Source organism: Gopherus flavomarginatus, chromosome 11 (genome assembly GCF_025201925.1).
Source record: "Gopherus flavomarginatus isolate rGopFla2 chromosome 11, rGopFla2.mat.asm, whole genome shotgun sequence".
Lineage (NCBI taxonomy): Eukaryota > Metazoa > Chordata > Testudines > Testudinidae > Gopherus > Gopherus flavomarginatus.
Window position 1 is genome coordinate 44,269,318 of NC_066627.1, and position 24,864 is coordinate 44,294,181.

At 44.3% G+C, this 24,864-nt stretch overlaps 1 protein-coding gene across 2 annotated transcripts in view; it reads left to right on the forward strand.

The window, feature by feature from the left end:
• Window positions 1-24,864, forward strand: part of CDH4 (cadherin 4) — a 718,652-nt gene that overhangs the window by 664,463 nt on the left and 29,325 nt on the right. For both annotated transcript variants that reach the window (XM_050917772.1, XM_050917773.1), the window contains exons 9-11: window positions 7,458-7,643; window positions 18,728-18,981; window positions 23,376-23,518. In XM_050917772.1, the coding sequence (XP_050773729.1) occupies window positions 7,458-7,643; window positions 18,728-18,981; window positions 23,376-23,518 (583 nt within the window). The remainder of the gene's footprint in view (window positions 1-7,457; window positions 7,644-18,727; window positions 18,982-23,375; window positions 23,519-24,864) is intronic.

Consider the following 24,864-nt stretch of genomic DNA (forward strand, 5'->3'; position numbering starts at 1 on the left):
ATGGTCCGAGGCTAGCGTCGATTTCCGGAGCGTTGCACTGTTGGTAGGTATTCTGTAGCTATCCCATAGTTCCCGCAGTCTCCCCCACCCCTTAGAATTCTGGGTTGAGAGCCCAGTGGCTGATGGGGCAAAAATCATTGTCGCGGGTGGTTATGGGTAAATGTCATCAGTCATTCCTTCCTCCAGGAAAGCAACGGCAGACAATCATTTCGTGGCCTTTTTCCCTGGGTTGCCCTGGCAGACGCCATAGCACGGCAACTATGGAGCCCATTCAGCTTTTTTTTTTACAGTCACCATATGTGTACTGGATGCCGTGGACAGAGGCGATACTCCAGTGCTACACAGCAGCATTCATTTGCTTTTACATGATAGCAGAGATGGTTACCAGTCGTTCTGTACCGTCTGCTGCCAGTGTAATTTGGCAATGAGATGATGGTTATCTGTCCTTCTGTGCTGTCTACTGCTATCATGGGTGCCCCTGGCTGAGATCGGCCGGGGCCACAAGAGCAAAACTGGGAATGACTCCTCGAGTCAATCCCTCCTTTATGGTTTCTAAAAATAGAGTCAGTCCTGCCTAGAATATGGGGCAAATGTACTAGAGAACCAGTGAATCAGAGAACCAGAGAGCACAGCCGCTCCGTGTCAGATCCCACAGAAATGATGAGCTACATGCCATTCACGGGTGGTGCCCCTGCAACAACCCCAGCTGTTGCTTCCCTCCTCCCCCAACCTTCATGGGCTACTGTGGCAGTGTCCCCTCCATTTGTGTCATGAAGTTATAAAGAATGCAGGAATAACAAACAGTGACTTGTTAGTGAGATAAAATGAGGGGGAGGCAGCCTCCCGGTGCTATGACAGTCCAGGCAGGACATTAAGCAGTGCGGGGGAGAGGAGCCCAGCATGCCGCTGCTACGATAGTCCAGGCAGTGCAGAATCTTTTCTTTAGACAGGAAAGGGAGGGGGCTGATGGAGCTCAGCCCCCAGTTGCTATGATGAGGATGGTTACCAGCCGTTCTGTCCCATCTACTAGGAATGACCAGGAATCATTCCTATTTTTACCCAGGCGCCTCTGAGGCCAGCCAGGGGTATTCAGCAGTTATCAAGCACGGGCTGATGATGATGACGGATAGCAATCATATTGTACCGTCTGCCACCGGGGAGGGGAGAAGAGCGGATACTGCTCATCACTGCTGCAGCATCACGTCTACCACCAGCATTCAGTAGACATAGGGTGACATTGAAAAAAGTCAAGAAACGATTTCTTTCCCTTTTCTTTCACGTGGTGGGAGGAGGGAGTAAATTGACAAGCTATACCCTGAACCACGCTGGACAATGTGTTTGAACCTACAGGCATTGGGAGCTCAGCCAAGAATGCAAATACTTTTCGGAGTCCTCAGTACCCCCTCCCTCCCTCCATGAGCATCCATTTGAGTCTCTGGCTTCCCGTTACGCTTGTCACGCAGCACTGTATAGCCTGTAGATTTTTTTTTCAAACGCTTTGGCATTTCATCTTCTGTAACGGAGCTCTGTTAGAACAGATTTGTTTCCCCATACAGCGATCAGATCCAGTATCTCCCATACGGTCCATGCTGGAGCTCTTTTTGGATTTGGGACTGCATTGCCACCCATGGTGATCAGATCTCCACGCTGGGCAAACAGGAAATGAAAATCAAAATTTTGCAGGGCTTTTCCTGTTTACCTGGCCACTGCATCCGAGTTGAGATTGCTGTCCAGAGTGGTCACAGTGGTGCACTGTGGGATACCACCCAGAGGCCAATACCATCGATTTGCGGCCACACTAACCCTAATCTGAAATGGTAATACCGATTTTAGCGCTACTCCTCTCATCGGGGAGGAGTACAGAAACTGATTTAAAGAGCCCTTTATATCGATATAAAGGGCCTCGTAGTGTGGACGGGTACAGCGTTAAATCAGTTTAACGCTGCTAAAATCAGTTTAAACGCGTAGTGTAGACCAGGCCTGGGAGTGGCTGCAAGGAGCGGCTTGGTTTTATTCCACTGTGCTTCAGGGCTGCCCAGAGAATTCAGGGGCCTGCGGTCTTCAGCAGCGGAGTCCCCCCACCGCCAAATTGCCACCGAAGACGTGGCACTTCGGCGGCAGATCCCTGGGTGGAAGGACCCCCCCGCTGCGGGTCTTTGGGGCACTTCAGTGGCGGGGGGTCCTTCCACCCCGGAACTCGCTGCCAAAGACACGGAGCGGAAGACGCTCTGGGGACCCGGACCTCACGAGAGTTTTCCGGGGCCCCCGGAGCTAGTGAAGGACCCCACTCCAGGGGCACCAAAAAACTCTCATGGGGGCACCTGTGGGGCCCAGGGCCTGGGGCAAATTGCCCCACTTGCCCCCCCTCTGGGCAGCCCTGCTGTGCTTGGCTCTACAGTTCAGAGTAGACTTAGGAGATTCTGCAAAGTCATAAAGTCATTGTGTGAACTTATCATTCCCCAGCTTCTTTCCCTTTCCTCCTTTGAGTGATGCTTGTACATATGTGCTGTCAAGTACTGAGCAAGACAAAAATAAACTTCAGGGTTAAATGACTTCAGTATAATTTCATGAAGCCTGGAAATCAAAATGAATTATTACCTTTCCAGCACCATATGACTTCAGCCAGGCCAACTCTAGAGGCCAGTGCGAGAATCTTTCACAGTCATACCAATATGAAAACAAAAATGGAACCTACATAACTTCAGATGAATAGGACAGGTTTAAGAAATCATGGTAAATTGGCAGTGCAATTATTTATCTCATAATGTCCGTTCAGACTGAATAACAATCAATTCCAAAATAACTAGCGAGAGAGAGATTTAAAAAAGGACTAACATGAAAAGCTTCATAATGCAGCAATAGAAAATGAAGCAAAATAAATTACAGATGAATACAAGTAAATGTTACAATATTAGGATAAAGTGAAGATGTAGATGATGATGAAATATCTTAAGCAGTGAATATTTTAGATGATATATTATTCCTGTGTGATGCCTGCTCATAACTGACACGAGATTTCTCTCAGATGTGATGCTTGTTGAAGACCTGGGTGAAGCTCTACAGTTTTGCACTGTAAGAGGCCACGTGCATCTTTTTCTTTGATTTCAGTGCATATGGGTTTGCACTTCTTGAATTTCAAGCATATACAATCTTAAAGTCAACCTCAGTCAAAACAGATGTGTTTCAACCTGGTTCCATGTTAAAATCGTAAATGAGTCCAGGGTCAATGAAAACTGTACGTGGGTTCATTTGAAAGGCTCCCAAACTTTAGCTTTCAACACACCTAAGCTGGGCATCAAGTTTGTCCTTACATCTAAAATGTAGGTGTGTTCCATGTGGTTTGAGGTTCTTTAATGAAAGTTTTGAACAGCTGTTTCATAACAATCAACTCAGCTCAAAAATAGTCTTACCTCATCCTCATACCTGCAAACAGAGATGATGCAAACCCCAGAACAAGAAGCAGCAGGCACTTTTGGATTTCAGCAGTGGCCACGGGGAAAGAGGGCCTGTTTTGATTCCCACAAGCATCCTTCTGACTGAAATTTTGCTTCCTCATTGAGAAATCTCCTTTTCTGTTTTGTTTGTAGTATAGTTCTTTCTGGTGGTGTTCTTCTGAAAAATGTATCAATTAGAACACTAGGAAAGGGGTGGGAGCAGTCTGCAATTACATGGATCCACTGTGAACACATTGGTGTTGCAGAGACTGTTCTCATGCACACTGTTGATTCACATTACATTAGAATGTCCTGTCTCTATTCTCATTTGGGCTGTAGTCCTTAGAGGGAGGCAACTGCTTGTGGAAACTAGCCTGGAAGAGGAGACTAAAGTTTTGTTGCTAAGAAAAACCAATTCCCTTCATAGGTTAAATAACAGGTTCTCTGTAACTTTCCCATCGTGGATAAGTCTGAGTTGCCTCATTTTGCCTAGAGTCATAAAATGGCACTGATGAGTGCATTTAGGGCCTGATCTTGCAAGTGCTTTCAAGATGGATGAGCTCTGTTGACTCCCATGTGTGTCAGGTGGAGTCCGTGCAGAGCACACTGGATGATGGAGATCATGGGACAAGCTGGAATAGGGTGTCTGTTTTCCGAAAACATTTGTCTGCTAATTATTGTACTCCTTTTACCTGACATTATAAAAATCACACTCACGATAAAGCAGCAAGTATAGGGCAGGCGCTACTGAGTTGTTTTTGTTGTTTATTCCAGCACTTCTCTCTGGACCCCTCACTATTTTACAGTGTTGGAGCAGCGATACTCCTCTCGCTATTTGAAAATCCCTTGCACTCTTCGTTAAAGAAAACTTACTAGTCCTGAGGAAAGCACAGTAAAATATCGCACTGCTCATCATTCTCTGTTACTTCAGGAAAGGGAGGAAATCACGTTAAATATGTTTGAGCATCTCCAAACTCCCATCCGTCCAGTACCAGATGCCATTTAATTTCATTACTTAATTTTATTAAAGGCAAACAGAATCGTGGGCATGTTACAGCACAGACTTACATAAACAATGGAAGAGTGTCAGATAGATCGGAGGGCTGAGGCAGTGGGTTACAATGAGTACTGAGCCACAGCTGATAAAAAATTGATGTAAGTTGATATAGCTCCATTGACTTCAGTGCACCTACTTTAATCTGGCCCTGTATGCATAATGCTGGTCTGGCCCTGTATGCATCATGACCAATTTCCACGGAAACCCCTGGATCTTGTAAAAGGTTGATTACTTCCTCAGATGCCATCAACTCCCAATGACCTGAATGGACCAAATCCTGAAAGACACTTAGTACTTGCTGAGCATTGTGACTCCCACCCTTATGGAAAAGTCTCACAGAAAATGATAACCTTCCTGGAGGCTTCTTTTAAAACACGTCCTAGAGAATTATATCTGATGGATTAAAATAACTCTGAGAGAGAATATTGTTCCCTCTCAAAGTCTAAAGGCTTTTAGAGTTATTTCTATAAAATTCTATCGATTTCATCCCTATTAACTTCCATAGGATTTTTCCGTAAAGGACTGACTTCAGTGGATGGCACAAAGGCTCAGCCTCTTACAGGATGTAACCCATTGGGAGTAAAGGATGTGCAGTATCTTGCAGGATTTGGTCCACTGTTATAGCAAAAAGTTCTATCAATGATTTGTTCTGAATGAGTTCATCCTACTTGCTCCCACGAAGAGTTAAATGAATAGCAGACCAAATTCTGAAGTCCACAGTTATTTCTTGTACAGCCTTTATGCAAGCAAACTCTTTCTAAAGGCAATGGGAGTTTAGCCTGAGTAAATAAAAGTTGGCCGAGGGCTTTAAGATTTGAGCGATAGGATAGATTAAATCTTTAAATTTCTCTTAATTCATGTGACTCACATGGGCTCAAGACAGGAATTGGCAGTGACCTGGGATATGTATATTACTCAATTTAACATGCTTAGTTCCCTTGGAATTACAGCAAATATGATACCTTGATTTTAACACAGTGCAGTCAACTGCCGAAGCAAACCAAAGAGCCATCAACTTGTCATCACTGGCATGCAGTACAACATTAATCTAATCCAATGGGATATAACCATTAGGGATTTAGCAAGAGACGCTCCTGCCTAACTAATCTCCTCAAGTTCTTTTGAGCAGGTTTCAGACAAGACTGATAATAGAAGTGTGCAGATGACATGATCTAATGGATTTTTCAAAAGGCTTTTGATAAATTTCCATATATTCCCCTGCTTAAACTGAATGCTGCAGAGATTCCAAAATGGGCATGAGAATACATAAAGACCTGGCTACATAGTGGGAAACAAAGAGAAGTAGAGGAGCAATGATATAGTTTGGAACTAGAATTAATAAGTGGCACCCCACTGTTTTGCTCCACTACCTAATGGACGTAGGCAAAAATACCATCTGTATTTGCTAATGAAAACTTATTTAGGACAGGGGCATAAGTGAAAAGAAAGCAAAATGCCATTAAAGATATCACTAAAGGGCAAAACTACATTTAGATTGGCACATGGCAAATTAAAACTTTTTGCTGTCAGGTGTGAAATGTTATATATTGGTGGCAAGTATATATAAACAAAAATGTTGAATGGTGTCATACTAGAACAATATTACTTTAAAGGGAATCTTCAGCTAAATAACAAAATAATTAGTTGTTGTAATTAGCATACTTCTGCATAAATACATATAAAGGGCCAGATTTTCAAAAGTGTTCTGAGCCCACAGTTGGGGCCTGAGTTTCAATTTCAGAACTGGGGCCAACAGCTCCATTGTTTGGCCAGTGTTTAATTTGCTGTATGCCCATCTAAGTGTTGATTCGCAATTGTTGTCAACAGAAGCTTCAGTCTGCTGGGCATCGTTTAGGTGTCTAAGAGCTTTTGGACCCTAAAGGCAGGAAATATGAACTATCAAGGGTCCTTGACCAGATATATGATAAATCAAGGTTTTGAAAGCAGAAAATTGAGAGGAAGGCAGATAATGCATCATAATATGCATAAACTGGATATGGTTCATGAAAACGAATAATAGAATTAACCTACAGGAAAGGCTGATGCAAAAAATCACTAGAAAAATAGTAGGTAAAATCAAATCAAAAGCAGAAAGAAGAAAAATTAGATAAAATCAAGCTATAAGATTGCTTCATTTGAAAGCTGAGTATCTGAAAATGTTTTACATCAGAGGTCGGCAACCTTTCAGAAGTGGTGTGCCGAGTCTTCATTTATTCACTCTAATTTAAGGTTTCAGGTGCCAGTAATATATTTAACATTTTTAGAAGGTCTCTTTCTATAAGTCTATAATATATAACTAAACTATTGTTTTATGTAAAGTAAATAAGGTTTTTAAAATGTTTAAGAAGCTTCATTTAAAATTAAATTAAAGTGGAGAGCCGCCCGGACCGGTGGTCACGACCCGGGTAGTGTGAGTGCCGCTGAAAATCAGCTTGCATGCTGCCTTTGGCACACGTGCCATAGGTTGCCTACCCCTGTTTTACATTAAAGGTACACAGTCAAATTTTTAACAAAATCACTTTGATCTGACATTTTTCATCTCCTATTATCACAATCTGATTACTATAACTGAACACGATTACTAAGAGGGGGAAATCTCTTTTTTTTCCCCAATTTGCTTACTTTGCACATCTGACAACAGTTTGGCTGTTTCTCTTGGCTAGTTAGTCAGTTTCACGCATTTGTTTGTGTAGGTCTTTCAGACAGCGACAGGGTGGGGAAAAACATTTAAAGAAAAGAACATGGAATTGTAAAGCCACAAGTGCCAATGGGACTCAGGGGCAGGTGTAGTAACTGAGAATACTTTTAACTTTTATTTTACTACAAGTACCGTCTCTCAACACTGAGGTCCAGTTCCTCAGCTGATGTAAATCAACATAGGATGCTATGCTAATTTAAGCCAGCTGGGGATTTAGCCCTGCAATCCTTAAGAACTCTTCATAACAGTTCCTGTCTTTTAACTGCAGTATTCCGGGGAGGTTCCTGAGAACAGAGTGGAAGTTGTGGTTGCAAATTTGACTGTGATGGACCGGGACCAGCCTCACTCCCCCAACTGGAACGCCGTGTACCGCATTATCAGTGGAGATCCTTCAGGTCATTTCACCATTCGGACGGATCCAATTACCAATGAAGGCATGGTAACTGTGGTGAAGGTAGGTGACTTCAGTGGGCGCCAAATCGAGTCAGTCTTTGTGACCCTCTAAACTATTACTCCCAGGAGGATTCCCAGAAGACTGCCATTATTTCATGTCTTCTTTGCCTGGGAATGTCAGTGCTTGAACCTCCATCTGCTATCTCTCTCTGTAGCATGTGACATGCATACTGTACTACAAACCACTAATTCTTGGTTCACCACCCTCTCATTCTTTGACTGCACCACCATAAGCCCTCACAGACACTCACATGATGAATGTAGGACCCAGTCTCTGAGCTGCACTTCAAGGTACTACTCCTGTTTATCTTACCATTTTCTGGCTCCAAACTATAGTGGAGATTGTACTCTGTAGCCTTGGCCAGTCTGACATATTCTAGGATTTGGAGCGCACCACACTCCATCGAAGGTTGGAGCATACCCATCTGCGTGTGAGATGGGCAGCAGCACAAAACCTGGACACCTGATATCTTATGAAAGCAGAGAGGGAAGCAGGATTGTTGTCACAAGGAGGGATGAGGTTGCTGGTGGCAAAGAGGAACGGGGACAAAGTCGTCTGTAGCTGGTGCAGGGAAGGTTTTAGTTTAATAGAGTTGCCTGAAAAGTTTGGGAGCTATTGCTTTACTGATACCAAACCATCAGTACACTTTGTGGGCCAGATATGCAGCTAGTGTAACTCAGAGCAGCTGCATTGACATCAATGGCTTTATTCACATTTATACCAGCTGAGGATCTGGCCCAAAGACTCCTTGAAAAACAGGTCCCTGGATATTCTTAACCTACAGCTTGTTGCTTTCAATATTGCTGCAGAAGTAGGAAGTGAACAATGTGAAGTTCAGAGCTCTGCCTCATCCACTGTCATCCAGTTTCTACAATCTCCTAAATGCTACAGCTTGGAACCTGGAACCTGAAGAGTTTTTGGAATAAGTATCAAATTTCATTTCCCTTCATCCCCTACCCCTCCAAAGAGCACGAGTTCAGTCTTCATTTGAGGGCTTGCTTCACATTCACTTGCATAAGACCAGCAACCCCAGGCAGGGCCGGCTTTAAGCCAATTCCACCAATTCCCCCGAATTGGGCCCCGCGCCTAAGAGGGCCCCACACCCAGTGAGAATCCCTTCCCTGGCTAGAGGCGCCTTTTTAATTTTTACTCACCTGGCGGCGTTTCGGGTTTCCAGCAGCACTTCGGCGGCGGGTCCTTCGCTTGCTCTGTGTCTTCGGTGGTACTTCGGCGGCGGGTCCTTCAGTGCCGCCAAAGACCTGGAGCGAGAGAAGGACCCACCGCCGAAGTGCCGCCGAAGACTCAGAGCACCTCCTGGTGAATACAAGCCCCATGTGTTTTTTTACAGGTGTTTTTTGTTGTTGTTTTGGTTTGGTTTTTTTTTAGTCATCCTTGTCGGGGCCCCTTCGAAACTGTTCGAATTGGGCCCCGCGCTTCCTAAAGCCGGCCCTGACCTCAGGCAGTGAATGCCTCTGCAGATATTAAATACAGTCAGAACACAGCTACATTCATTCAACATTCAGTGAATCAGTTAGTAGATAAGATTCCTACGGATGTTCCCACTGACTCTCAAGAAAGTGAAAGAAGCATGAATAGGCTGCTGTGATCTGAAGGAACTTGCCCTACGTGTACCATGCGCTGCACCTGAAAAGATTTATTTATGTTGTCAAGGACAAAGCCTCTACCTTTTGAAAAGTGTGACCTTCTCTTAACAAAAAAGTTTTTATAAATACAGTGTAGCAGCAGCACTAAAGTGTAAAGAGCTGCACAATTAAAGAATGACTCTGTGGGTGAAAAAACACTCCCTCGTAGCTAACAAATTGCAGTCATTCTTAATACATACACTTCGACTATTAGGAAAAATGACATCAGTGAAATGCCATTCAGATTACTGTGGTAGGAATGTGTGAGCTTGTCCTGTTCTTTGCCCCTTAGGCTGTGTGTTTGTGTCTGCAAATGCCACTTTGCTGAAACTTTAAAGGAAGCATGATGTTACTTGCTAGATGGTATTTCAGCAGGTCTTTTTATTTATCACTTTTATTGCTCTCTGATGATGACTGACAGCCTTATCTCCTGCAACATCAAAATACCTTTTCAGATTTGGTTGGTTTAGAGAGGGAGAGGGGGTATTCTGCTTGAAAAACAAAAACTCAACATGGCAAAATGAAACAATTTAACTTTTTTCCACCTCGGCAGCTGATCTGAAGTAGAAATGCCAACACTCATAACATTTTCACTAAAAGGAAAAAGCCCTTTATTCCTAATAAAGCATAAAGTATCATGACTGTAGTTTTAGAGCTACATCAAAGTGAAAACCAGGGGATTTACATGATCATCCTTGCTACACCAGGACTTTTGCATAATGAACCATCCCTTATTCAGAAACTGCAGGCAAAAAGTAGGACAGATTTGTCAAGATGCCATTGATGCCAATGCTGATTCTCCATTGCTATATAACCAATAGTGATCACAATGCAACAAATCACACCAAAAATCCTATTGTGTCACACTGAGCTCAAAGCCTGGAATTATATAGAATGTCTTTAGTAGATAACCTCACCTGCTCCTTCATACATCCTAAGTTTCTCACTCTTATCAAACTGGGAGACTTTCTCAGTGCTCTTCACCAGGAGAGTATGAGAGAAAACTGCCTCTGAGTGTTCTTGGTGGGGAAGGAAAGACTCTGGATTTCACCTTCTTCTTTGAAAATTGTTGAGCATTTTCAGTTAAGACAAAATGTTTTATTGTTGGAGGACTGAGTACAAACTGACCTCAGACCCCTCAGTGATCACTGCTTGTGGCATCTATTGGCCAGTTCTTTCCCACCACCCAAAGGCACAGGCTCACAGACAGACGCTTGGGCTGAAGAAGTATGTCATTGATTCGCTGCTTCATTGAGTGATCAGTCCACCAAAATAGGGCACAGCATGGGGTTAAATGCAAGTGTGCCCCCTTATTCATACGCTGTTACAAAGCTGTTTGTTATATATTGTATAAACACTTTTTTCTGCCTAGAACTAAGATTAGTTCGTTAACACAGTTGTTTACGTGATTGCTGGCTCATCTTTTTATCTAGCTGTTCTCCTTCCTTGATAGACAAGCAGGCATCTTTTTGCATGTCGCAACACCCAAAATATACATTCTACATGTTACATCCTACAGCATCTGAGTAGTCACCTAGGTCACATTACATTCTTTCTACTCCCTGGTTGGACCAGTGAAACTTTTTAAACAAGAGAATAACAAATAGAGCCAGATAGTGAACCTTATACTCACAATGGTGACTAGTTTAGAACATATGTGTCCCCTTGAACTCAACAGGACTAATTACAGGCACTGATTTTCTGATTTCCCTGGGGGCGCTCGATCCTGACTCGGCTCCAGTCTCTGCCTCCAATACACCCCTTCCCCCCACTGCCCAACCCCACTCTGCCTCTTCCTGCCCCCACTCTGCCCCTGTCCTGCCTCTTCCTGTCCCATTCTACCCCCTCCCCTGAGTATACCTCGCTTGCTAGTGACTTAATAATAGGCCATCTTGCAATCTGATTGCCTGGCTTTGTATTCCAACTTGTCAGTAGGTTGGAAAAGCCACAGAACAGAGAGGTTTACAACTTTCAATCAGAAGTAAGAGCCCTACCACTGACAAAAGAAGGTTTTTTTGATCACTAAAGGCCTGCAACCACACAAGCTATAGAAAAATCTCCTATTGACTTCAGTGGCAACAGAGACAAGCAAGATTCAGAGGGGCACTGGACATGTATATGGAGAGCAAAAATACCCAGAAAAATCCTAATTAGTGATTAATCAAATTTTGGATGGGAATTAAGCCTCATGCTTCATGAGGTGCAAATAAATTGCTTGTGCTTTGGGACATTTGGGCCTGGGTATCATCAGTGTCATAGAGAGTTAAAGAATATATGCTTGGCTTAATTCTGCCTGTGGTTTCATGGGTGCAACCCTGGTTTGCGGTTGCACCCATGAAACTAGAGAAGAACTGAATGCTGTTTAACCAAATGGGTGAGGGTGAGTCACTCTCACAAATTTGAGGTAAGTGTGGAAGTTCATAATCTAACTAATAAATGTCTGGGGACATAACCCAGTTTTGGAAAAGAGCACTTCAGGGATAAAGGCAGTTCTAATGTGAATATCATTTATTATATTCATATGCTGTTAATTCTAGCTCACAAAGAGAAATGTAAATATATTATAGGCAGGACTGGTAGCAGTATCTATTATTAAGGTTGCCCAAGAGCTCTCATTAGAAGACCCTGTTTTCAGTTGCTTATAACTTTGCCAAGTCTGAAAGGCTGAAATTTTCCATGCTGGATGTCTGCCTCAGGCTAAATTTTTTTGGAAAATTTCAGCCAAAACAGTTCGGCCATTTCTGAGAATAAAGCTTGGGAAAAATACATTGTTTTGCCAATGTTAAAAATGTGGAGTGGGTGGGCTGAGATTTATTTTCTTGTTTGTATTTTTTTTAATTTATTTATTTTTGAATAGTTGTAGCACCCCATGCTTTGGAGAAGAGACTTGAAATTTGGCAGAGGACTGGCCTTTCTGACAAGGATGTGCTTTTTGTCATCCTCATGAAAATCTGTCCAAATCTGTCCACATTATAAACCTCTGAAAAATTGCAGTTTGCACATGCATATAGACTTGTTGGCTATTTGAAGCTAAATTCCTATCAGATTCCATCTGCACTGGGCATACTCCAGCCTGGGACTGAGCAGGACTTTCCCTGCAGTGTCAGCTCTGGGCTACTACGGTCTGTGCCCTGTCCAGGTCCAGATACCTGAACTGAGAACAGGAAGTCTGTCTTTCCTGTGCTCTCAGTAACCTGCGGCTGAGCCCAGGCAATGTGGAGGAGGAAGCTACCTGCTTGAAATGCAGAAGGAACAAGAGATGGGCCTGGGTGAGGAAGCAGATTGGGACAAGGAGCCCAAGGGCAGGAGGGCAGAATCTGGAAATGGGAATTGGGGTGAGGTGGAAGATTGGGACTGGCTGGGCAAGGAGACTCAGACTGAGAGAGAAGGAGGTGGGGGAGAAAGGGAGACAGATCCGATGAGGAGCTGGGGTGCGGAGAGAGAACTGGAATGGGCTGGGCAAAGAGACTTGGACAAAAATGCAGGGAGTGAAGGGACGACAATGAGAGTGGCTAGGTGCCTAGGAAGGGGGATTGGGTCTGGGAGCTAGCGAGGATGGGGAATGTGAGCAGAAGGGAAGCAACTGAAGGCCAGGGTGGAGGGAAGAGACAGATCAGATGAGAAGCTGGGAAGAAAGGAACTGGCACTGGCTGGGGACAGTGGGATGAAACGAGGACATACTGGGCGAGGAGATTGGGATGAGAAACTTGAGGAGTGGAGACTAAGCCTGACTAGGTGAGGAGAATGCGGCTAGGATGAGAAACCAGGGTGAAAAAGAGATGGAACAAGGTTGGAGAGGATGAGGCAGAAGGGGTTATGCTCAGGGGAGGATTTGACAGAAGAGACTATGCCTGCTACAGCACAATCCCTTCCAGAACTTGGAATGGAACCCTGGATCCCAGACTCTCACTTTCCTCTGCTATCAGCAAATATCCATGAAACTCATGGGCAAAGCGATGGAATTTTGAGATTTTTTCAATTTGCTTTTTAAAAAACAACCCATCCTGGACAATGATCCCACACTTTCACAGGCCTTGGGTGGCAGGCCAGTCCTTGCCCACAGACAGCCTGCCAACCTGAAACATATTCTCACCAGTAACTGCACACCGCACCATAGTAACGCCAGCTCAGGAACCAATCCATGCAATAAACCTCGATGCCAACTCTGCCCACATATCTACACCAGCGACACCATCACAGGACCTAACCAGATCAGCCACACCATCACTGGTTCATTCACCTGCACATCCACCTATGTAATATACGCCATCATATGCCAGCAATGCCCCTCTGCTATGTACATCGGCCAAACTGGACAGTCTCTACGGAAAAGGATAAATGGACACAAATCAGACATTAGGAAAGGCAATATACAAAAACCTGTAGGAGAGCACTTCAACCTCCCTGGCCACACTATAGCAGACCTTAAGGTGGCCATCCTGCAGCAAAAAAACTTCAGGACCAGACTTCAAAGAGAAACTGCTGAGCTTCAATTCATCTGCAAATTTGACACCATCAGCTCAGGATTGAACAAAGACTGTGAATGGCTTGCCAACTACAGAACCAGTTTCTCCTCTCTTGGTTTTCACACCTCAACTGCTAGAACAGGGCCTCATCCTCCCTGATTGAACTGACCTCGTTATCTCTAGCTTGCTTGCTAGCATATATATACCTGCCCCTGGAAATTTCCACCACATGCATCTGAAGAAGTGGATATTCACCCACGAAAGCTCATGCTCCAAAACGTCTGTTAGTTTATAAGGTACCACAGGATTCTTTGCTGCTTTTAAAAAACTGAGGAAGTTACAAACAAAAACCTACATTAAAAATCATTAATGCTGCAAAGTCAAGCACTCAGAAGTTGGGAAATGCCTGAATTAAAGTTGCCTGTGCAACCTTACATTACACCCCTCCCCTGTGTGTATGTGTTGTGGTTGTTTTTCAATTACATGATCACCTACTATTTTCCCACAGGACCCCTGCGTCATTCACTGCACAAGATGGACCTGCTTGCTCTGTGGATACATTGGGGTTTTGTAGAGAAGAAAATTGTCTCATGGTTAAGACAGTTGAATTCTAGCCTGGAGAACTAGATTTTATCCCTATCTTAGCCAGAGAGTTCCTGTGTAATGCTGGGCAAGTCAGCTAAACAAAACATTTCACAAGTGGACGCTAATTGTGCATTACTCACTTTCTGGGCACCCAACTTGAGACCCTGATCTTTTTTGCAGAAGTACTGAGCACTTGCAGCAGCAGCTGAAGTCAGTGGAAGATGTGCTTTAAACGTGAGAAGTGCTAAGTCCTCTGAAAAAACAGGTCCTAGGCAGCTCAGATTGGGCACCCAAAATTGGTGAATACTTTTGACTTTACTCCTCTGTGATTTAGTTCCCCATGTGCAAAATGTGGATAATAATATCCCCTCCTTTCACAAGGGTGTTGTGAAAATAAATTCATTAATATTTGTGAAGCACTCAAGCTATTGTGAAATTAATAATTCTGATGAAATTAATAATTCTTGTCTTCAGAGCCAGGTCTGAATAAAGAGGGAAAAAAATATTCAATAGCTGCTCATTAATTGAGCACTATTTGTCTTGTTCTCTGACTGAGACGGAGGTCCTGTGGTAGAAATACTATGTGATCATGTAATTAAAGACTATGATAATGCAGACATACAAGGGGGCTAAATTAAGGTTGCACAGGCAACCTTATATATATACACACATATATATAATAAAAGAAATACATGAGGAATCAGATTCTGCCTGAGAGATATTCTCATCCAAGATGTTACATATTTCTGGGCTATTGCTCCTGCTGTTTGGCATTTTCAGTGACATGAAGGTGGAAAGTGTTAGCCCACTGTGAAGAACTGAGAACTGGAGGAACAAACCACTACGAGGTTTGTCCCGTCACATCTGATTAATGCTCACCCATTGCATACCCATTTGCCATCCATATGCTCAGATAAACCATATGTTACCCCAGAGACATACATAAATGAAATAAAGTTTGAGGTTAATATCAATAGTAGCAGATTATTCTGTTTACGTGCAGCTATTATACTGAAAACTGGATTGACCTCCGTTCAGGCAGGGAAGTGCAGTTTGCATAGCTTGCCATCCTAGTGCGTATGCAGCCCTGAGGAAGGGCAGGCAGCATTTGTGCCACTGGGTTTCTTCACAGAGATCAGCTCTAAGCTGAAGTCAGGGCTCTATAAGAGTCTCCCCAATGGATGCTGTCCAGGGAATGTTCTGTATTAAGTCTGTGTAGGGCTGAAATGGCACTGACTGCTATGGAATTCTTTAGCAATGGGAGGATTAGCACAAGGCACTTCAGTCAGATACAGAGCCCATATTTCACCTTTTTCTTCCCCCTATGGAATTTTCTCCACTGGCCTCTGTGTTTCTGTGGTTTGAATTCGGGCCTAGCATTCCCTTTGCGTACCTAAAACAAGCAAAACCAGATTCTCTGCTAACCAGGAGACTGAGAGGGCTGTCTGGGAGCCAGTTGCAGCTCTCTGAGTCTCTGACCAACCCCAGGTGCAGATTGGAGGCTGTTCTAACCTGATCCTCAAGGGATCATCTACCAGCTGGGGATTACCAGAGTGTGTCGCAGTCCATCCTCTCGTCCCTGCCCACCTCTCTCTGCCCCTGAACAACTCCCTCCAGCCTCAGTGCACTCCTCTGCTGGGCATGGGGGCCTCAGGGAGAGAGGCATAAGAACCAGCTACACCCGTCTGCACCTGCTGAGGACTCCCTCGTTCCAGGGGAGGGTTAGGATTTGGCAGTCGGTCTCCACTCCCTTTGTGCGAAGGGTGTGGAACAGAGCACAGAAATCAGTAAGTTCTCAGCATGGTGGAAGAAATATTAGAGAGAACTGATAGTGGCCTTTAGTGTCAGCACTGATAGAGGATCAAGTCTGATCACTGTCACATTCTGAAGGTATCCTCTCCAGCCCAAGCTAAAGAAGTTTTGGCTACAATACTGCCTTGTAGGGAAGAAGGTTCTAAAAGGGATGCTCAGGAATCCTTGGCAAGGATGAGGATGAGTGAGAACAGACAGGTTAGAAGTTGTTCCCCTGGAACCAAGAGCCAGGCCAAAACTGAATTCATTAACAAATCTCTGCTTCCCATAGCATATCAGTGCAGTGTCTTCTGCTTTATGGGCCCCGTCCCTCAACATATCTTCATCTGATGAGCTACAGCCCACAGAACGGTGGGTTGAATGTGTATAAATAGTTTTTTTTAGTTTGATATATTTAGCCAAAGGCAAGTGCAGAGGAAAATGAAGTATTAATGAATATGAATTAAGGGGACTAGAAGGAGAGTTTGGAGCTGGAAACACATTAGCTGAACAGTTCCAAAGCCTCAAATAGTGTTGAAGTAAGAAGTTTTAATGTGCCTCCTTTCTTGAAAGCAGCGTGAGTACCTGCGCCAGTGCTTGTGGGTGTTCTGAGTATCAGTCTATGTGAGTTCCTTTTATTTACTAAGGAAGTGTTGGACCTGCCTATCAAGAAATCATTTAGTAATGGGAACCCTGCACAAGCACTTCAGTCAAACACAGATTCCAATATTTTACCTTTTGCCATTTTTCCTGCATGGAATTTGTTTTTCCCTTGTGGGCTTTAGCCTCAGCCCAGCCTTTCCATGGTTTGAATTCAGCCCTGGCATTCCTGTTTCTTACATGGAACTTAGGGGACAGAGCCTCAGCTGGTGCAAATCAGTATAGCTCTGTTGAAGTCATTAGAGTTTCGCCAGTTTACACCAGCTGAGATGCTGGCACTCAGCCTCTAGAGCCAGTCAATAGTCGTCACATTGGAAGACATATTAGAGGGAATTAATATACTTCTAAATTAATAAATTATGGCAAAGCGTGTTTTAATGGGCAGAGATGTGATCCTGCATAACTCAAGCCTCCCTGGCGTATGATTAGAAGCTACCCTCATAATAATTACAGGAACGGTATAGAGATTATTATTACTTGCAGTTCAATCAGTTATGCCAGGTAAAGCTTTTTTATTCCCTCTCACTTCTAAGAGATGCACTGCTTTTGTGTATGTTGAAATGAGAGCTACAGCCACCCGCTGGCAAAACATACCTTTGGAGATGTGTGAGTAACCGTAAAGCATCATGCGCGACTAGCTTTCAAAGGCGCCAGTGGGAGCCAGAATGATTTACTGAACCAGCTTTAGTACCTTGCACCCCAACCTTCCCATATAATCTTACTTGAGAGGAAAGTAGGAACACTGCAGGCTCAGGCGTCCACGGAGTCTGACCCAGTTACTTAGCCAGCAGCTGTAAATGCTAATAACTCTGTTAAGTACCTGTCTGATTCCTTTGAACATGGCTATGCTTGTTGCTTTTATAGCTGCCCTTGGTGGGAGCGGTTGCTGAAATCTGAATGCTACAGGGGGGCAGGTCTGTGCTACAAAGGTCTAGTAGCATAGTTCTGTCGGACGGGGTGGGAGGAGGTGTGAGCCCTGACTGACAGAGCTGTGCCCGCAGGAGCCCCTAGTGTAGACACAGTTATACCAGCAAAACTGCACTTTTGCTGGTATAGATTATTTTGCTCGGGGGGACTGGAGTCAGCTATGCTGACAAAAGCTGCATCCACACTAAGAACACCTTGCCAGTATAGTATACTGGGCAGGAGCAGCGGAAGCATCTTAAAAGTGGGGTGGAGGGTCAGAGGTGCCCGAACAGTGGCCCCGTGCCACCTCAAGGCCCCGCCCCTTCTTCCTCTCCCTGCCCTCACGCCACCCATTCCCCCGAGGCCCCGCCCCCACACCACTCCTCCCCGAGGCCCTACTCCCATGTCGCTTCTTCCTAGGGTGACCAGATGTCCCAGTTTTATAGGGACAGTCCCAATTTTTGAGTCTTTTTCTTATATAGGCTCCTATTACCCCCCACCCCCGTCCCGATTTTTCACATTTGCTGTCTGGTCACCCTATGTCTTACCACTAAGACTCTGCCCCCTCCCCCCACCGTCTCCGTTCCACCCTCTCCCCCCCACCACGTTGCTTGCCCTTATCGCTGGTAAAAAGCGGTGGGCAGGGCCCCATGGCTCCCTCTGTTCTGGCACCCCTGATACTGAGATAGTTGAACACTGGCAAAGTTGAATACTGAGCACCTGAACAAAACTTAGAGAAAATCCTTCCTAGTCTTTCCAATTTTTTTATCCTGTTTTCTTATTTCCCAGAAATCTAAGGGCCAAATTCTGACCTCATTTACACAAGTGTGAATCTGGAGTAACTTTGTTTGCTGAAGTGGTTATTACTTTGGATTTACACCTTTGCAACTCACAGCAGAAACTGGCCCTACACCCAGAAATTAGATTACACAGTGACCTATGGTATTGTCCCCATTCTAAATCTTCCAGCTTTCCACCAGCAGGTGGATTTTATTCTTCACATGGGGTTATCTTGTGTGCTTGTTTGTTGTAGGCTGTCGATTACGAAATGAACAGGGCTTTCATGCTGACAGTGATGGTGTCAAACCAAGCTCCACTAGCAAGCGGAATCCAGATGTCCTTCCAGTCTACAGCAGGAGTCACCATTTCAGTCACGGATATCAATGAGGCACCCTATTTTCCAACGAACCACAAGTTGATCAGGCTGGAGGAAGGGGTGCCCACGGGGACGGCATTGACAACATTTTCAGCTGTGGATCCTGATCGCTTCATGCAGCAAGCAGTAAGGTGGGAAACCAGATGTACAAAGGAGGTAGTATAAAATCAAGAGCAAGAGTTAGGATGTAGAAGACTGGGGGTATGCATCAGTCAGAGCAATCAAAGCAACAGTGTGCACCAATCAGAATCTACTGCATAAACTATCTTATATAATGTAATTATAATACCTGGCACTTCTCTAACACCCTCCATCCAAAGCTCTCAACACACTTAGCAGCCTTTAATATTCAGGACCATACCAATGGGTGAGATTCTGAATGGGGCTATTTGTGGAGTAAGACACTGTCAGACCCCGCGTCACATAAGTGAATCTCAGAAAGGGTCTAATTCTGAGCAATGCTGAGAGCCTTCACCCATCCCCACTGAAATCAATCATCATTTGGGGAGCTACGTCCCCTTAATCAGTATAAAATGTATTTATTATTCCTCAGATCAAGGCCCCACCGTACTAGATACATATGCATGATCATAGACAGTCCCTGCCCCAAAGAGCTTTCAGTCTAAATAGACAAGACAGACAAAGGGTAGGTGGAAAGAAATAATATTATTCAAATTTGCAGGTGTCACAAAAGGATTAAGGGCTAGATTTTCAAAGGTATTTAGACACTTAAAGATGCAGGTCGGCAGGATTTTCAAAAGGGCTTATCTGTATCTTCAGGTGCCTAAATACCTTTGAAAATCCAGCCCCAAGTGACTTGTCCAATGTCACAAAGAAAACATGAGGCAAAGCTGGGAACTGAATCTACTTTTCCAGAGTCCCATTCTAGTGAATGAATCACAAGACCATTCTTCATCCCCCTTTCAGGAGCACCTGGGCACCTTCCAGATGTATGTTCAAATTCCACCGAACTTTATGGGCCTGACTTTTAAAACAGTTAGGGCTTGCATCATACACCTGCTGCTCTGCATAAACAAAGTAGGCCAGTGGTGGGCAACCTGCAGCCCATCGGGGTAATCTGATTGCGGGCCACGAAACATTTTGCAGACATTGACCGTCCACAGGTACTGCCCCCCGCAGCGCCCAGTGGCCGCAGTTCTCTGTTCCCGGCCAAAGGGAGCTGCAGGAAGTGGCAGGCCCCAGGGACGCGCTGGCTGCCGCTTTCCACAGCTCCCATTGGCCGGGAACAGAGAACCACGGCCACTGGGAGCTGCGGGGGGCAGTGCCTGCGGACAGTCAACGTCTGCAAAATGTCTCCCAGCCCGCAGTTAGGTTACCCTGATGGGCCGCATGCAGCTCACAGGCCACAGGTTGCCCACCACTGCTTTGAAGGGTCTTCATTTCCCTCCCTTCCCCGCTAAAGTCCATTTTTGAAGTCCATAGAGGAGAACAGTTCCCATTCCAGTCAAATACTCTCTCTGATCTGTTTGGACTGTAATCCAGAATGAAAATTGCTAGATGTAACATTCTCCTGTTTTTGGGAGAATGACAGGCTGGTCTGAGCCATTCTTCTGCCTGCCTGACGCATACATAGGACCTTGCATGATTTTCTCTAAATATCGACAGCAAGTTACTTGAGCAGTTCTTCATAGCATTCCCAGGACACACATTTCATTGAAAATTTGGATCCAGCAACACACTATTTTTAAATGTAAGTGTATCTCTCTCTCTTACCTGGGTTTCATCAGGGCAGAGTGACTCCATGGCTTTGCAAGAAGCTACAAAATATTGTTAGGCTCAGTTGAGACTTTCCCCAGCAGTTTTTGTGAACAATGCAAAATGATATTTTGGTTTGTTTTTGTCTTGACTTCCCAGCTGGCACTGCTGAGTTAGACCAAAAAAAAAACTGCTAGAGGGTAAATATTCAAAGCAATGAAATGAATGGGAGATACATATGTATACACTAATCTCCTAAACAGTTTTCAGTTAACTGAGAACAGGATCCAGCCGCTATGTCTTTGCAAGCAGCCTTTATAGTCTTTTATTAAATATAATTTTCCCAAAGGAAAGATCTGGGCTTAAGAACATCCCCCAACAAGCCACAGCTTTTGTTAGTGCTCATAGCCTATGTCACATTTCAAATTATCTTCTTTAGCTACAAACAAATCCATAAAGGCAGCATTTTAGGCCGGATCACTGATCATTTTCAGCAATGAAACGGCACAGTGACAACAATGCTATTAAAAAACAATCGCCTTAAAGCACATAGCTCCATGCAACGTAACAGTTTCGCTTGGCAGGGGCTTGCGCAGACAGTGTATTGTTGTTTGAGTCCAGACTGGACTCAGGCTGCTCAATTGTCACTTTGAGTTCCAACTTCAAACAAACCAGAATCTGAAAGTGAAATTCATGGAGTTTCACATGCTTGCGTTTCAGGGGACCTTGAATTTTGCGGAATGTTGTTGCAAAAACCATCAATAAGCCCAAGTTGTCTCTAACATAAGCCCAGGTGAGTTTGCTTATGTCAATAACATATAATATGGTCCTTTCTACTGCTCCTGAACACATGAGAGATAGCAACAACAATTCATTTTAATACAAACGCTAGAAAAGTAAGCCAAGTAGAAATCATGAGCAATAAAGAGAGATTTTAAAAGAAAGTGCCTCTGTTTAGAACCATTTGGAAAAAGTTTGACTGGAATGTGCCAAGCTCTATAGAGCCAACCCGGTAGAATGCTAACAAACTTGAGCTATGATAAATTGGTAAAGAGAGTACGTCGGTGCTGGGACTTTGGGTGCAGGGGGGTGCTGCAGCACCCCCTGGCTTGAAGTGGCTCCCATCATATACAGGATTTACCGTTCAGTTCAATGACTCTCAGCACTCCCAACTGTAGAAATTGTTCCAGCACCCGTGGGGGAATAAATTCCACAGTTAGGGGCCCTCCAGCTGAGACTGCCCTGCCTCTGGTCCTACCAGAGCAGCCCTGGGGATTGCCAGAAAATGTGCCTCAGATGAAGCTGTGCTGAACCACCTGGTCCAAATTTCAAGACTGCAATGCTATGAGGAACTCCGGGGACCCCTGCATGGTTCCTGGCTTTGCCGTGAATCTTTCCGCACTGATCTAGTGAAAAAGAATGAATTTGTTTTAATGCTCTTCTCGGATCTAGTACGACCATGTTGTTTAGCTAGATATTTTAGGACTGATCATTTGCCCGTATACTGGCAGGCAATTAAGTAAGCCTCATAATATCCCTCAGATACATAGGTAAGTGTTGTTATACCCATCTTATATGTGGGCAAACTAAGGCACAGAGAAATTATGTGACTTGCCGAAGGAGATGCAGTGTCTCAGAGCCAGAGCCAGGAATAGATTTTCCAATTTCCAGTCATGCGCACTAACTACCAAAATACACTCCCTTCTGTGATTGCCACAAAGTATTACTCTTTGTTCTCAGGACTGTATTGACCCTATCAGCTTCCATAGGCTCTAAAAGTTTGTCCTGCATGCTACTAAGGTCACAGAATTTCAGCACTTCCATTGCAACTCTTTCGTCTCACAAAGCCGGCTCCTCAGTAGCTCTCATCCCAAATTCCCTGCCTGCCATTACACTGATGCTCTACTCTCCACATCCAGTGCACAGCTGCACTGGCTGACCATGTCCTCACATGCTGGCTAGACACTCTGCACCTGACCATCCATCTCCCTGTCTGAGATTTAATAGGGACAGTTCCAATATTTGGGGCTTTTTCCTATGTAGACTCCAAATACCCCCCACCCCCTGTCCTGATTTTTCACATTTGCTATCTGGTCACCCTATTCCCTGTACATGCACACACATATACACACACACCTCCCAGCAGCCACTCCAAAATGGTACACCTAAAATTGCTTCAGCCTGGCCTCATGGGCCTATTGGCTAATACAGCTGTGAGTTCCCATTATACACCACTGAGGTAATTGTATCTGGTTCTAATGTAAAATATATTGATTGGCCAGAATGATGTCAGTCTTAGGAGTACCACCTTGTAGTTTTGGTCCTTCCAGCACTAATTCCTTATGGGATGCGGGGTGGACAGGAAGTTATATCCAGTGTTTCCGAGCAATCTATATTGTAGGAGGGCAGGAGTAGGAAATGGGGAAATAATGTCTCCTTTAGTTTGAGCTCTTGAGGAACAAACACATGAATGTAGTGACCATTTCGAACTCTAACCAGGGCCCTTTTATCTTTATTAGCAACTTGCTGTAGAATAGGCTTGTTGCCTGTAGCAGGAAGCTGGAGCATAAGTGGCACTTAGCAGAAGGCAGAACCTTTAATGGGAAGGAAATGGGAAAATTGAATAATTGCAGAGGTCAAAAAAAATGGCCAGCAATAGACACTCAATTAGTGTTTTGTTTGTCAACAAAACCAGTTATCCAAAGCTCCTTCAAAACAGGGGTCAGGAGTCCAAAAAACCCTTATTTCAAGCCATATTAAGGACATGTCACTGAAAAGACTGCCATATATTTATTTCCTTTCTCTGTAGATACTCCAAGCTGTCAGATCCTGCAGACTGGCTGAACATTAATGCCACAAACGGTCAGATCACTACTGCTGCTGTCCTTGATCGAGAGTCAGTCTACATTAAGAATAATGTCTATGAGGCCACATTCTTGGCGGCTGACAACGGTGGGCCCAAGCTTCCCATTGTTCATGCTTCAATAATACTCTAATGTGATGCATTAACAGGAATGATGCCCTGACAGAGTTGTCAGTATAAGTTATCTTTTTCCCAGGTTTTATGGTTAAAAATGTGAAAGTGGGACAGGAAATTGCTGGAGTAAATTAAATGTGCACAGCATTCAGAGAGTGTTATTAAGGGAAAGTGAGGGCAAATGGAAAATTAATTTGGGAAATTCTGTGTAGCAGTGTAACCTATATCTAAGGAAATACCAAAGAGGTCTGAGCTTCATGTGCTGCAGAACACACCAATCTTCATTATCATCCAAAACCCGCAGCTGAGAATGTGTAGGAAACATTCCATCAGGAAATCAGAAACAATTGGAGGGAACAGAGAGGATGGTATTAAAAAGAAACTGACCTGTTTTAATGTTAAGATGCTATAACTTTCTTAAAACTGTCTGTCTCATCTGATCTGATCTCTCTCGCTCTATCTACATTTCTAAAGTGACCAGCCATCACCATAGTACCTAATGTGCTTTAGTGCTTAGTGACCAGTACAAAGCTTCTTCCTGAGATTAGAGAGATAAGGTGGGGGAGGTAATATCTTTTATTGGGCCAACTTCTGTTACTGCAAGAGGGGGAGAGATAGCTCAGTGGTTTGAGCATTGGCCTGCTAAACCCCACAATTGGGAGTTCAGTCCTTGAGGGGGCCACTTAGAGATCTGGGGCAAAAATCTGTCTGGGGATTGGTCCTGCTTTAAGCAGGGGGTTGGACTAGATGACCTCCTGAGGTCCCTTCCAGCCCTGCTATTCTAAGAGACAAGCTTACACAAGGCTCTTCTTCAGACCTGGGAAAGGTACTCAGCACATGACTCACAGCTAAATACAAGGTGAAACAGCTAAGGAGTTAACACATATTGCAAGAGACCATTCAAAATGACATGGACAGTTAACACCTCTAGTCATCATCTTGAGATGTCAGGCTGAAGTCCTGAGCACTTGTAGTCATTAAAGATAGCACAGCACTTTTAATAAAATTAGTGGTGTCAACCCCAGCATCCTGACCCAATGCAAACTCAAGCGATTAAATTCTTCTGATCTTTCATTTCTCCTAGTTCCAAGGAGAGGCCAGAGATAAGTGAAGGTGGCTATGTTTGGACTACACCCAGATACTGCCACATTATTATTTAATTTATTATTCCTTTAGATTTGGAGCAGCCACTATGGATGCCCATTCCAGCATCTGGGGACTAGATTCACAAAAGTATTGAGCTGTTGCAAGGATGAGCCTCACTTTTAGGCACCTAGGAAATCACAGGAACACACTGTGATTCACAAAGCCTGATTCGGGC